The sequence below is a fragment of the Miscanthus floridulus genome, chromosome 1 (assembly GCF_019320115.1).
Source record: "Miscanthus floridulus cultivar M001 chromosome 1, ASM1932011v1, whole genome shotgun sequence".
In the NCBI taxonomy this organism is placed as follows: Eukaryota; Viridiplantae; Streptophyta; class Magnoliopsida; order Poales; family Poaceae; genus Miscanthus; species Miscanthus floridulus.
In genome coordinates this window covers 24,367,645-24,382,222 of record NC_089580.1, presented here as the reverse complement: position 1 = coordinate 24,382,222, position 14,578 = coordinate 24,367,645, and the positions used below count along the sequence as shown (strand labels likewise).

The following is a 14,578-nucleotide window of genomic DNA, read 5'->3' as shown; positions in this document are numbered from 1 at the left end:
ATTATGCTAGCCGGAGCCGGCCGGTGTGTGCCTGTGTTAAAGGCTTTCCATCCAGGGGACATCACCATTTCCGCCACGACTTCTTTGCGATCCATCTATCTATCTATATGCTGCTGCCGCTGCAGCATATATTATGTATATGTATGCACTTGATTAGTTGATTTAACCATGCATTGTCCGTACACCTGCTTCATCCATGTGACCATGTCCATGCCATTTTCGCCGTCTGCAACACAGTGATCTTTTAGGGAAGTTACTTAAATACACAGTGATCTTCTAGGTTACGCACCTAAATATACATTGTCTGCATACGTACTAAAAACTATATATGTAGAAAATGCAGAACAACTTATAATTTGAAATAGATGAAGTATTTTTTTTGGGAGGTCTGCTTGTTCGAACTACCCATGTAATTTGAACTAGTAGTGAAGTACGTCGCGTAAATTGCAACTACAATTTGACAACACTATAACCTGAAGCATCCTCTAGGTGTCAACACATTTGGACCTCACATTGAATCACTTTCTTTGTGAGGGCACAATAGTTTTGGCTAGATCGATAAACGAGAATGCTTATATTTTTTCACAATATAGATAGATCATTAATTTTTATATAGTGTATTATCTCCTTTCATTTTTTTACTATATTTTTATTGTTTTGAAATCTCACATTGAAGTATATATGCATTTTTAATATTGTTACATCATTTTGATCTCAGTCTTTTTTTTTTACCAAATCAGCAGGGGAGCCCCCTACCTATATTTTTTGCCTTTTCAATTAAATGAAATAATAAACAGTACAGGTTGAAGATTTACAAGGCATCTAGGCCCAAAGAAGAAAGGAGAAAAATACATCATGTTAAGCTATCTCTCCACAAATTAAGCAAAGTCTATCTTGCTGGCTTGGCTTTTGTACACACATAGCCAAGTTCTTCCTTGAATCTCCTCTTCCATACATTGATATTAATATGTTCATTATAAAAAATAACTCCATTTCTGGTCAACCAGATGACCCAACAGGCAGTGATGAGAACTTCTCTGAAAATGAAAAAAGCATCTCTAGCTTCTATCTCAATCTTAGATGTAAATGCATTAAGTATGACGTAGGTACCTGATTGCCTTCATATTTCTTAACTTTTTATCACCTTCGATTTATCAATAATGGCAAAATGGTTGATAGTGGAATATATGTGATATCTTGGTCTATTTTTTTGTTCCTTTTGTTGGCCAAATCAAAGAGTTTTGTCCATTTTCATAAAGAATGTTGAAATCTGAGCGTGGTTTAGTTGGTTGAGTCCTTGTGTTGTGGTGAAATATGTTCATCTAGTTTCAAGTCTTGACTTAACGCGGCTGTGTACCATCCACGGATGATAGAGGCTGGAACTTTATTCTATTATCTAAAAAAAAGTATTGACTTAACGAGGGTGCCAAGCCTGAATCCTTTAGAGGTGCTCGTAGAAGTAGAGTATGCGTATACATTGTTTGTAAGAGTGAGTGTTTACACGTATGAATGTACTTCCAAGTGCTGCATCCTTACTACGACGACCTTACCTCTTTCAGCAAGCATTCTGAGCTGTGTCAGTAGTCAGTACAGTGCATTTTCTCTGCTGTCTAGCAGGCTGTGATTTATTTTAAAGCTTTTCGTTAGCGCGCGGGGCCTCTGGTGGGCTGGAGAATGATTGGAACCCAAGAAATGCTGCTAATCCGCGGTGCTGCTGCTTCCATCATGCTAATGCCAGATTAATTAAAGTAAACAACCATTCCGGAATATGGTCGCGTGGAGCTGGGGGAATCCGCTCCGTGCCCACATGCACGCCGGCGTGGGGCCGACACCTGAGTTGACCTGCCCCCAACCCTCCCGGCACGTGGGCCCCACCGACCCTGGAGGCCTGGGAATCCAAGCCACTCCTGCTGCTGCACACCCGCCACCCCCCCCCCCCCCCCCCCCCCCGCTCTCTCTCCCACCCACTTGCTGCTGATCGGGAAAGGCGTTGTTCGTTTCACCCTCCATCTGTCACCGTCAATCCGTTGTCTTGGCTGGTTACTGGCAGATCAGATTGCTTGTTTTTTTTTTCCTTTTGCCTTGTTACCAGTAAGTAAAATTTTATTATTTTTAAGAGTGAATTGGAGAAGTTAGCGGCTTTATTTTGTTGTGGTCATGTAACCAGCAGTGTTTTACGGTGACACCGACGGCTACGATATATCGATCAAAGAGCAGTGGAGATAAGATAAGGACGAGCCAATGAGTCATCAGTTTCTTCACCATTTGACCATGGGTTCCATAGCAATGATGGTGATTAAAAGCCGTTTTCCTGGGCGGTGTCAAGTCGTAATGGCCATGTTGACGGTATGGGAATCGCATATCTCGAAGTGGACGGCATAGAACCGAAGAAATTAAGCAGGTTTAGTGAGTGGAAAAATACAATTCAAATACTGTAAGGCTCTGTTTGGTTCCCCAGAACTATGAGGAATTAGAAAGTAATCTAATAATACTAGAATAGGAAGTACTTCCTAGATATTGGTTTCAACTCATGCGACCCAAACAGGCTCTAAGAGACTATTTCTATTAATTAGGGCTGTAACATTTTTTTAGAATTAGTAGGAGTAGCTTAATGCTCGTCCATTTGAAAGTATAAGTCGTTTTAGCATTATACATACTAAGTTATATTTTACTTTTAACTAGATTTATAGAAAAAGCACAAAATAGTAGAACATCAAACAAGATTCGTTCATTGACACACTATGATATATATTTTGATAATGTGTTTTATTTAATATTATACTCTCTCTGTCCCTAAATAATTGTCATTCTCGTTTTCTAAGAAATAACTTTGACTAATTTTATATAAAAAGTATTAGTATTTATAATACATAATTAATATCATTAGATAGATTATTGAATCTATTTTAATAATAAATTTATTTGAAGATATAAATCCTGCACATATTTTTTATAAATCTAGTCAAACTTATGGTGCAGAACAAAAAATGATAATTATTTAGGAGAGAGGGAGTAGATGTCAAAATTGAACAAGATCCACAAACAACTTAGTACAATTTAAAAAGGAATTAGCTGTGCACAACTAAACTCAGAAATTCGTCCAATTTCCCTTCTTCATAGAACCAACCGACCTCGTGGTCGTGGAGCTGATTCGGACGGAGAAAAAGGGAAGAGGTAGATCCTGCTGCGCTGTGGGCCCTGACGGGTGGACAGATCGGCATCACCGAGGGGGCCACATGCCGGGTGGCCCACCAACTCACGCCCGCGGGGGCGGCGGTGAAAAACCATCCAATTTCTGCAGGGAAGGACGGTGACGTCAGGCATCACGCAAGGGGAGCGGAGGAGGCACACTGGCACAGTGGCACAGGTGCCGGGCACCGGCAAAATCGGCTCGGCACCCCAGCATGCAAGGTGGCCCAGGCTCCTTTCACTAGCCAGCCGTGCGTGCCTACATGCACCTCTGTTTCCTCCCCTGTTTTCAGGGGAACCTCTCGTCATCTTTTGCTCATATAAACCGTGCAATTAGCATATGTTTTTGCAAGAGTGCTTTAGTATTCATTGGATCGGTTGGTATTTAGTTTATGGGTTTAATGTTAGCTAAAAATTAGGCTAATATCTTGTAAGTTTGTGACAGAGATATTTTATACGACAGCTGGTTATATGTGATATTGAATGCAGACTCATCTCTTCCAACACAAAGAATGCGCCTTGATGGATGAAAGTTGGGAACAGATTCTTGACACATGCAAGTACTAGAATTGAGAGCTATGGAGTTCTTTGCGTCGAATGTTTGGTCTTTCGTTTACCATATTGTCTTTAGTTATGAACCTATAATAAATTTAAATGATAGGTGTGTGATTGTAATAAACGTGGATTGACACTTTTCATATTAGAAGGTTGAAGCCGTATGTTTTCTATTATCTAAAAAGAAGGGCACCTTGATTTTTTTTTGGTCTAGATATTCAATTTGACTTGTTGTTTTACATGTGTTATATACGATATTTGATAGTGGCTCATACACATGAGCAGTATCTATCCACAAGTACAATCAGTTAAAAATATAAACACCCCAAATAGCAAAAACATCATCATAAATCATATCTTCCTTTAATTGTCTGCGCTTATCACGATTCCTATACTTACTAAATTTCACATTATCTCGCCATGTTGTGAAATGGAGGAAGTTCACTTTATAAAATTCATTGTAATACTTTCTCTACTATTTCAACATTCATCTCGGAAGAAAGACTATTTCAGCCAACGAACAATATTTTTTCAGCCAACGAACAGTATTTTTCTCTCACACCAAATCTTGGGTGGAGGTGGCTTATAAAATTCACTGTAATACATTCATCTTGAGTGCAGGTGGCTTATAAGCCGTACTTTTTCAGCTAACGAACAACATTTTTCTCTCACACCAAATCAGTCAACAGTACTTTCAGCGATGGCTTATCAGTCAAACAAGCCCAAGCGAACAGGGCGTATACTATTTTGTACGGTTTTGGCCTCCTTAGCTATTTTCCTCTCTCGTTTCAGTTTGAGGACATGAATTTAAGAAATTTCACTAAAAAGTGGTTCGATTCATGGAGGAGCTACAATTCTTTCTAAGATCCAAATTAAGGGTTCAATATTTCCCTTTTGGGCAAGTACTATAAAACAAAGAGAAGATACTAGATAAATTAAATAAATGCAACATCATATTTTTTAGCTTCAGCATCCAATTAAAGTTTTACACATGAACTTGTTTTTAAAAATAAATAAATAATAGTACACATAACACATGCAGTGCTAACAAGTTGGCCTCTGCCCATGAATAGGGAATCCAAACGGAGGAAACATGGAAACAAAAATTATTGGCTCCAACCTCCAACTAGGCTCACTCATGCCCTAACTAACTGCTATCGTATAAGTTGCAACCCCACTTCCATCTCCCTCTCTCCTCCTGCCATCTAGAATAGGAGTATTTGCCTCAACTTTAATCTCTCTCTCTCTCTCTCTCTCTCTCTCTCTCTCTCTCTCTCTCTTCCATCCTCCTCCTCCCTCCCTCTATATATACACATCTCCACCCTGTTCCTGGGTCCTCTCTTCCACCCACTGCTACTCCAAATCTCTCCTTCCTCACATACGCGCAGCAGAGGAGCCGAGACCCAAGAAGAAGAAGAAGGAGAAGAAGCGAGAAAGCAGAAGCTTAGCTAGCGTGGAGGTGCCCAAGGCGAGAGGGACAACGACGGCCGCCGCGACAGGCTAGCCAACCAGCTGCTAGCTCCTGCGGAGCCGAAGCCGATGGCTGGCGCCGACGTCGACGTCGGGACGGAGCTCCGGCTCGGCCTGCCGGGAGGAGGCGCCGAGGCGGCCAAGGCCGCGAAGAGGGGCTTCGAGGACACCATCGACCTCAAGCTGAAGCTGCCCACCGCCGGCATGGAGGAAGCTGCCGCCGCCAAGCCGGAGCCGGCAGCCGAGAAGGCCAAGAGGCCCGCCGAGGCGCCGGCCGCTGATGCCGAGAAGCCACCTGCACCCAAGTACGTATACATCTGGAAGCATGTTGATTTATCTGCATGGGTTATAGGCTTAAATTGACTGCTAGTAGTATCAGTTACCGACTTACCGTGGCTATTTAATTACCGCGAATCCGCGATGCTAACCTTTTTAAACTAATGATTAGGAACGTTATTAACCATGAAATTCCTGTGAGTGCCATATAAGGGACTATTTTTTTCCCCTCTTTTTTATGTATGGAATAAAAAAATAAAAAATAGCGTAATGGCATTTGGTAGAAAGCGTGTGCCTGACTTTATGTGCATGTGCTGGTTGTTCTTTTTTCTCCTTGCTTCCTTTTATTTATTCAGGGTTTTGTATTTATAGTACGCCGAGTAATCTTAGCATATCAACGAGACACACTTTGAGCAGGGCAAAATATCCATAGAACAGATCCTCTGGCAGAAAGTGCATACGGAGAAACTATTGTGTATGTTCCTTGTCGCTCGCATAGCGCGGCGCGAATTATCATCACCTTTTTAAAATCAAAACACATACCAGTATGTTCATTTGATGCCTGCCTTTGTCGGTCGATGTCTGAAAAGAATGATGTACTTACTTAACCTTTTGGCAGATTCCATTAGGAAAAAGTGGCCTTGTAGGTTGTAGCTTTTTCCTCCTTTTATACTGAATAGAATGAACGGTTATGATTAATGGAATATCTTGGATATCAGGAGAACCACACTTGCACCCAAGTGATTTCTGAATAATAATGATGGTCATGATTCATGTGGCCTTAACCAAATCAGTGTCATTATACACATTATTAGAGGAAAGCTGAGCTGGTCGCAAATAAGAATACAAATTAAACAAGCATGATCTGGCTGAATCGAACTCTCAATGGATCTTCCAGTTACCATAGTAAAGAATATCAATTTCAAGCTCTGGCTAGAGCAATTGTTATCCACAGAATCAAGTGATCGTTAACTAGAACTCCGTGTTGCATATCAGGGCACAAGCTGTGGGTTGGCCACCAGTCCGATCATACCGCAGGAACGTCATGACCGTCCAGTCTGTCAAGAGCAAGAAGGAAGAGGAACCTGAGAAGCAGCAGTCCGCTGCCAATGCCAGCGGCAACAGCTCCGCCTTCGTGAAGGTCAGCATGGACGGTGCGCCCTACCTGCGCAAGGTGGACCTGAAGATGTACAATAGCTACAAGGACCTCTCCATTGCTCTGAAGAAGATGTTCAGCACCTTCACCACATCTGGTAAATCAACTCGTTGGCATAGGAATCTGCAGCATACAGTTTGTGAATTGATACCAATCGTCTTTACGAATTCGGCAAATGCAAAGTTGACATGAACTCATATAAGCTGCATCCATGATCCATCTTACCAGGGAACAACATGAATGAGGGGAAATTGGTTGATCCAGTCAGCGGTGCTGATGTGGTCACTACTTACGAAGACAAGGATGGCGACTGGATGCTTGTTGGCGACGTCCCATGGGAGTATGTTCTCCATTCTAGTGTGCCATCATCTGCTTTCATATTTACTGACCCATAATTAGGATGTGATCAGGCAAATGTTCAGACTTCAGTTTCTTATATGTTGCCTTGTTGATTGATGTCCCTGCAGGATGTTTGTCGAGTCATGCAAGCGTCTGAGGATCATGAAGAGTTCTGAAGCCATAGGTCTTGGTTAGTGTCTCCAGATAAAATTATCTTCCATAGTTTCATTATAAGATTTACACGTCAACTCTAACAGCCTATGTTTTCTTCATTAAAAAATACAGCACCAAGAACGAAGGACAAGTCCAAGAACAAGAGCTGAAGAAGATGCAGCGTTAAAGATGCTGCCCATTGTGTCAAAAGAATGGTGCCCTTGCAGTGTGCTGCGGTTTTTCTAGAAATATAATGCGTTTTAATTACTAGTTGGAGGGAGACCTGTCTTGTTCAATTTGTTCATGGACCAGAAGCAATAATAATCTATCTGTGTGTAGCTGGATTGGTGTTATGTGATGTCCCCTACGTGTGTCCCAGAATCTACTTGGTGATTTTATTCCAGTGTTGTTAATCAAGCTTGTGTGATTGTTAAGTAAAGGGCATCAATGAGACTATTATTATTATGGTACCTTGTAAGTTAACCTGTTTGTTAATTGTCAATACAATATTTGGCAACCTGTATGTGGTCAAGTGGGGGGGAACAGGCCATGTGCCGGGTGATGGGGAATCCATTAGTATAACCCTAGTCTATCTGTATATTTGAGTTATTGGCTGGGTCTTGAGGCATGATGGCATGATCACAGCATGAAGCTTCCTTGCTCCTGCTAGAGCTGTGGTCATACCAAAGCCAAGTACATTGCATAAACAAACTAAACCATACTTTATTCAACACACATTTATGAGTCGAAAATGTAACCGGTATATAAGATGGCATACGTGTTTTGGTCTGCACGGTATCTAAAATATGATAATATCTTGAAAACGGTATCAAATAATGGGTGTCCTTTTGGGATCACACAACAATTGAATGCAACCTTCCAATGATTATGTGGAAGTTATGTGGTGAGAACGAGAGGAAGGCTATATTATCTCTTTGTGTTGTGCTTAAAGCCTTAAAGGGCATACCAACTAATGAGTCTACAAAACAGCAACTACCCCCCATAAAACAGAACAGTGGTGCCATTGGATATCACATAGCCAGAACAGGAAGAATGCACAACAATCATTTCTGGAGAAAATCCAGCATTCCCAGCGGATAATACCACATGCTATACAAAACTAGTAAAATGTAATTGGCTTACATCAAACTGGAGCTTGAGCAATGTACAACTCAGGGAGATCTAACTCCTCCAGGCAGTAGTAGAGATCCCCAGTATTTGCAAGTGAGCAGAAAATTGCATATAAATAATCCACATGAACATGTTAGTCCTGCGCAACCAATTACTGCAAGTGTACAATAAAAACTTGCAAGTAAACTTCATCTGTGAATATGAAGTCTGGTCCCTCTCAAAGCCATATCTTCAGGATCTTAAATGGACCAAAGTGGAATAGCACAGACATGGTCAGGCTCCATGACTTTCTAGCCCTGAACAGCCAACTCCTGCAAGTGTTCAATAAACACTTGCAAACTAACATCGTCGGTGAAAATGACTTCAGATCCCTCTGAAAGCTGTGTTTTCTGTGTCACAGATGGATTCAACCGAGCGAGCAGGAACCTGGCCTGGCTACCATGCTGGTCACACTTTATGAGTTTTGGCACAGGGAAACGGTCTACAAGTAGTGCCTCTGCATCTACTTCTGGTGCTTCAAGGAGCTTCCTCAAATTTTCATGGTTTGGGTCCTTATGATAGCCAAGCTTCCTCCATTGAGCAATCTTTGAGCCATAATGAATCACGATATAGAAGTATGAATCAAATAGTAAAATGACATCAGGAGAGATGGAGCTGACATCTAACAGCACAGGAATAGGTGGTCCATCGAATGAGTACTGGAATAGAGTAGGCTGTATCATGATTAGAGACCCCACAACTCCCTCCCTATTCAGCATCAACCTGAAGAAAGCAGTTTCATCAGGAGAGCTGTTGAAAACATCAATGAACTGTGATCTCCGCAAGTAGTACATGAACTGCGGATACAAGGAGAAGTTTGTTGACAGCCGAAATGTAGATGGATCTTCAGGAACATAGTTTCCAAACTTAGCAGTAAAGCGGATAAGCATCTTGTCAAGCCATCGTATAACATCTCTAACATGGTATGTCTCTGCCCTGTAAACAGCAAGCCTGGCCATAACAGCTGCAGCAGCTTCCTGATCAAACCCTGAAGCAATTTCAGGAGATCGAGGAGCAGCCCACCTTCTTGCAACGGTCGTTACCCTTAGGCGATAACTACCATCACCATGTCGGTACCTTGTCATGAACTGAATAAAGAAGACAGTCGGGGGCTCAGCTTTATGACTGCAATCAACTCGGAAAAAGAAAGCAATGCTGGTCTTGCTGCTCAGTGAACTAGTTTTCCAATAATTTGTCCCACCTTCACCAATTTCCTTATCACTAACTGAGCTATTTTTCCTGTGGAGGGAAATGCAGGGACCAAGGGCACCACAAATCTTCACCTCCTTTGATGTCACTATTTCAACCGTCGCATTAAAGTTCATATTAAGGTAATTGGTGCCTTCACGCTTGAACATATGCCTAAAACAGCTTTTGAACTGCTCAGACTCAAATGACTCTGTATGCACCATTAAACCCCCTGACACTTCAATTGGATTCCTCAGCTCTGCAGCCCCAACCTGATCAAGAGAGCAGGCGAATAGATCAAGAACTAACGCATGGTCTGTCAACCTCTTTGCAACTTTCTTATAGAAATCACGTGCTTTGTCAGTCAGTGGTGCGTTGCTATTGAATATGTCACGATGAGAACGAATTGCTTTCCCAAGATCAGTTTCCACCACACACCCTGGACCAACTGTTGCAGGACCAGATGTAAAGACCATAATCCGACCACCGGTACTGGGTGAGCAGCAACCCTCTAGAAGAGCAATAGCAGTGGAAATCGCTGTGCCAGTTGCTCTTAAAGGACGATGCCCACGTGGACACGCAGACATGGAGTTCAGGTCCTCTATTGCAGATGTGATGTTAAATTCACATTCAGAAACAGGCAGCAAAAATCGCTGCGCTTCAGTGGACCTTTGCATAGCCAACTTCTTGTACGGTGAACGGTGAACACCTAGTAGTTCTTGTATCTGAAATATAAAAGAAGGCTTATGTGATATACAGTCACCACAATAATTTCTAATACAAGCAATTGCAAAAGCATATCACCAAACTTGAAGACATTCAAAAGATGAGGGAACCAGAGTTTTATATGGCAAGTTTGGACAACAGGAACATAGCAACAGGGACTCTAAACCAAACCCAAAGTTTTAGACAAAGGGAAAAATTCTCTGGCTACGCAGTTTTCAAGTTTCCACATTCTCTCTAGCACTATATATGGACATGAGCATTTGCGAGAGTGCTATCCTACAGTGCAGAGACATTCAAGTTATACATCCAACAACAACTACCATCTTAGAAGACCAAGAACCTACAGCTCCTATAAAAAAAGGAGTACATTGCAGGGATAAAGTGTCCAGGTCACGAAGAATTTTACAAACCAAGCTATTTCAGGTTGCTATGTACAATGTACATTTCACTATTTTAGTAGATGTAACAGCACTCAACTTAAGCAATACTATCAGAAGACAAAAATTATGTAACATAAGATCAAAGATGGCATTGCGCTGCATTTATTGATTGGAAACAGAATACTTGCTGTATTTGACCAGTTGCCACTGGTAGTGGGGTAGTGGGGTAGTGGCAAATGTGAGACAGGTGAATGTGAGAGTGATTAGATGGGTCATGTTAATAGTGGCAGAAAGTTAATACATGCCCCAGAACTAGCATTACAACAAGCTACTTACATTCAAATTTCAAACCATCATTACAGGCATGAGAGATCAGCCAGAGGAGTTTTTAAATGTGATTAGTAGTAGCAGGCTGGCTGCGGCAGGAACAGATTATGCATACTCAGCGAAACTAGAATGCTGATCATGTCACATAGATTGGCGCAGAACCAAATTACAAATTCAGTGTCCTAAGGATCCATTACAAATTCACAAACCTTGTCAGACTCGAGCTCACGCTCGCCATTGAGCACAACCACCCGAGCGCAACCCTCAAATCCAAGATCGTGCATCCACACGGACGCAGCAAAAGTGACGAGCGCCACCCTGATCCCCTCGGGCAGCCCCTGCACGACCCTGCGCACCTCGTCCTTGAGCACGGCGAGCTCCTCGGCAGCCGTGGCCGCGTCGATCACGAACACGAGCGCCGGTGGCCCCGGCCCCCCGGCCTCGGTGGGGTCCGGGGGCAGCGCGTACTCGACGCTGGAGTGGGTGGGGAAGAGCTCGGCGGGGAGCGCGTCGGGGGCCAGGAGGCGCGGGAACGGGTTGGCGGCGGCGCCGCAGAAGGGGCAGGACCAGCGCGCGGAGCCGTGGTGCACGCGCGAGAACGGGTTGAGCGCGGCGCCGCACCCCGGGGAGACGCAGCGGAGCGGCGCGTAGGGGAGCAGCGGGAGGAGGTCGGGCGCCGTGGGGTGCTGCAGCGGCGAGCAGAGCACGGCGGTGGGCACGACGAGGGACGCGGCGGCGGGGGCCGTCGGCGGCCACGAGTGCCACGGCCACCGGAGGCCCTCCACGGCCTCCAGCTCCGCGAAGTCCATCGGAATCGGAGCCCGATCGGGGAGGTGGGCGCCGCGGTGGAGTAGCGACTAGGGTTTTGCCTTCGTCTTCCAGTGTGCAGCCTTTTTTTTTTTTTTGTGCCTTGGGTTCCTTTCTTCCTCGGGAGAATTTTTGGCTTGGAATGCTTCCCTTCCTTTCTGCTAGTGTCATACTCCCTCTGTCCCATTGAGTTTGTCGTTTGAAAACTATGCCCCCTCATAATCCCGCTTCCCGAGCGACAAACTCAATGAGACGGAGTGAGTACAACCTTCGCCAAATGGTGTGCGTTGGATCGTCTTTGAAAAGCTGATCTTGAGACGGAGACGGAGTTTTGCATTGTCAGGTTGGGCTGGTACTGGCCCAATATGGAGGTGGATGGAATACGGGCCAGGCCCAATTGCGAGGAATAAGCTTGGGCCAATCAGGCTGAATACACTTGGTAGTAGGGTGAGGAGCCTCCCAGTTTTTTCAACCCAAACGGAGCTTCTTTTCATCTGTGATATACCGGGCCAAGTCATCATTCAGACGATGATGCCCGGCAAGTGGGATATTTAACTTTTTACCATCATAACGGATGGCCACTCCTCGGATAGCAGGTTTAGAATTGGCGCTACGATTTTAGCAGCTGAGAGAGAAAAACGATACATTTTTACTACAATTGCTGGCGTGGCACGGCACCTCAGCTGGCCAGCGTGGCAAGCGAAGGGAAAGTGACCGTCCCTGCCCCTGCCCTCTCTATCCCTCCCCACGCGCGGCTCGGCCCACTCCAGCTCGCCCTTCCGCTCCTCCTTTCTTCTTCCTCCCGCTCTGCTCGTCGACGCCGCCATCCAACGCCGTCGCACACCCCGCCGCGCCCAACGCCGCCCCCCACCGCGAGCCATGTCCTCCCCGAGCACCTTGGCGTTGGAGTGAAGGTACGTGCCTTCAAGGCCCTCTCTCCCTGGTCCGCGTTTGCCATTTGATTTTGGGGTTAGGGTTAGGGTTCGTCGATTTAATTTGGTTTTTGGGCTTCTCTGCTTCTCAGGTCGATGTGCATTGCATTCTTCAAACAATGGATTGGAGTGGCTGTCCGGTTTGGTAAGCTAAACCAGTCCCTCCCATTGTACGCTAGCTATGCAGTGTAGGATGTACCTTAACTCTTCATTTATTTCTTGTTGATGCATTATGTTAGGATTGATCCTGGCAACGCGTTTAGGCTAGTTGTTAAGGTTTCTAATTATGTCACCGATGGGGAGTATGGGCTAGTAGAAATGGCCGAGCAAGAGCATGAGTTATGGTTGGACAGAACTGGGCGGTATACTCTTGAGAAATTTCATAATGGCATGTCCACAAAGATCATATGGGGGCCATCACAAACTCTATCGGTGTGGGTACTTGACAATGAAAGTGTAGGTTCTCAATGGAAAGTGAGAAGGGATGAACATTTTCAGCAGTTGGTGAAGGATAGATGGGCACAAAGGGTTGCTTTTCTTGTAGTTGATGTTGTCAGTAAACATGCAACCTCGGGTAATGCTAGTTCTTCACGTAGATATGCATCTGGGGTCACTACAGGTGAAGGCAGTGGAATTCCTGGTAATAATGCAGAGGGCACAGGTGATGCATGCAGTTCGCTCTCTCCATCTGTGCCTCCTGATATACCAGAACCAATTAATTGGGCCAATCTGATCATACAACAAGATGAAAGTCATGATGGTGATGCTACTGCAGCTACAAATGAGGACAAAGTATATGAGGCAATGGGCTTTAGGGCAGCAGATGAGGGGGCAGAACAAGCAGCAAGGGAAGCAATACCTATTCCTGCAATGATAGCTGAAATGCAACAGGATATGAGTGAAGCTGCTATTCCAGTGGATGACAATGTATCAGATGAGCCTGTGCTTGATTGGGACAGGGATAATCCTGACCTGTCTGTAGGAATATCATACCCTAGTATGCATGATTTGAGGCTAGCAGTGAAGCAGCATGCCATTGTAAAGAAGTTTGAACTTGGTACTGCTCATTCTGATAAGAAAAGATATAGGACACACTGTGCTGCTCTTGGATGCCCTTGGATTTTTAGAGCTAGGACACAATATGATGGGAGTGTCAGGGTATATTTTCTTATTTTTTAGTACTAGTGACTTAATTTTCTTTCTCAGCTTTTTACTTATGCAGGCTTCTTCTATCCTTTTGCAGGTTCAGATAAATGAAGGTGTACACACTTGTGCTTCTAGATCAAGAGTGGAGGGGTGTACAATGGCTTCTCGGGCTTGGGTGACAGAGAGGGATATACCCTTACTCAAGAAGAAGCCTAGCATGGGTCTAAGGCATTACAGGAAGCCCTTCAGGATAAGTACAAGATTTAGATCAACTATCAGACTGTAGGTTATGGTAGACAAAGGGCAGCAGACAAGTTGTTTGGTAAATGGGATGATTTATTTGATTGGTTGTACAGATTCAAGGCTGAGGTTGAGATGAGATCACCTAGGAGTATATTAGAGATAGACACTGAGACTATGGAGGACAAGGTACATTTCAAAAGGTTCTTCTGTTGTTTTCAAGGCTGCAATTGATGGTTTTAGATATGGTTGCAGGCTGTATATCAGTATAGACTCAACAGCATTGAATGGACTTTGGAATGGACATCTGCCTGCAGCTCAAGCTTTGGATGGACATAATTGGATGTACCCATTGACTTTTGGATTTTTTGACTCTGAGACTAAGGAAAATTAGACATGGTTTATGGAGCAACTAAGCAAGGCAATAGGCCCCATGGACAAGCTAGCCGTTTGCACTGATGCTTGCAAGGGCCTTGAAGCTGCAGTTGCCAAGGTTTTCCTAAACTGTGAACAGAGGGAGTGCT

The 14,578-nt window shown here is 44.1% G+C and overlaps 2 protein-coding genes across 2 annotated transcripts; one reads left to right on the top strand and one right to left on the bottom strand.

Annotated features, from left to right (window-relative positions):
- The first annotated feature begins 5,052 nt into the window (after nt 1-5,052).
- Nucleotides 5,053-7,603, top strand: LOC136459921 (auxin-responsive protein IAA13-like). The gene is made up of 5 exons (XM_066459798.1): nt 5,053-5,519; nt 6,487-6,743; nt 6,875-6,986; nt 7,114-7,175; nt 7,271-7,603. The coding sequence occupies exons 1-5, from the start codon at nt 5,284-5,286 to the stop codon at nt 7,306-7,308; spliced, it is 705 nt and encodes a 234-aa protein (XP_066315895.1). The 5' UTR covers nt 5,053-5,283; the 3' UTR covers nt 7,309-7,603.
- Nucleotides 6,975-11,872, bottom strand: LOC136459837 (protein transport protein SEC23 G-like). The gene is made up of 3 exons (XM_066459705.1): nt 11,139-11,872; nt 8,282-10,221; nt 6,975-7,107 (listed from the first exon to the last, which is right to left on the bottom strand). The coding sequence occupies exons 1-2, from the start codon at nt 11,736-11,738 to the stop codon at nt 8,560-8,562; spliced, it is 2,262 nt and encodes a 753-aa protein (XP_066315802.1). The 5' UTR covers nt 11,739-11,872; the 3' UTR covers nt 6,975-7,107; nt 8,282-8,559.
- Between the last annotated feature and the right edge of the window lie 2,706 nt (nt 11,873-14,578).

Bases quoted from the DNA above. Each gene is read 5' to 3' on its own strand.
- LOC136459921 (XM_066459798.1), top strand. From the start codon at position 5,284: ATGGCTGGCGCCGACGTCGACGTCGGGACGGAGCTCCGGCTCGGCCTG. The intron at 5,520-6,486 runs GTACGTATACAT...GTTGCATATCAG, and splicing joins GAGAAGCCACCTGCACCCAA to GGCACAAGCTGTGGGTTGGC. The intron at 6,987-7,113 runs GTATGTTCTCCA...ATGTCCCTGCAG, and splicing joins GTTGGCGACGTCCCATGGGA to GATGTTTGTCGAGTCATGCA.
- LOC136459837 (XM_066459705.1), bottom strand. From the start codon at position 11,738: ATGGACTTCGCGGAGCTGGAGGCCGTGGAGGGCCTCCGGTGGCCGTGG. The intron at 10,222-11,138 runs GTTTGTGAATTT...TTTATATTTCAG, and splicing joins GTGAGCTCGAGTCTGACAAG to ATACAAGAACTACTAGGTGT.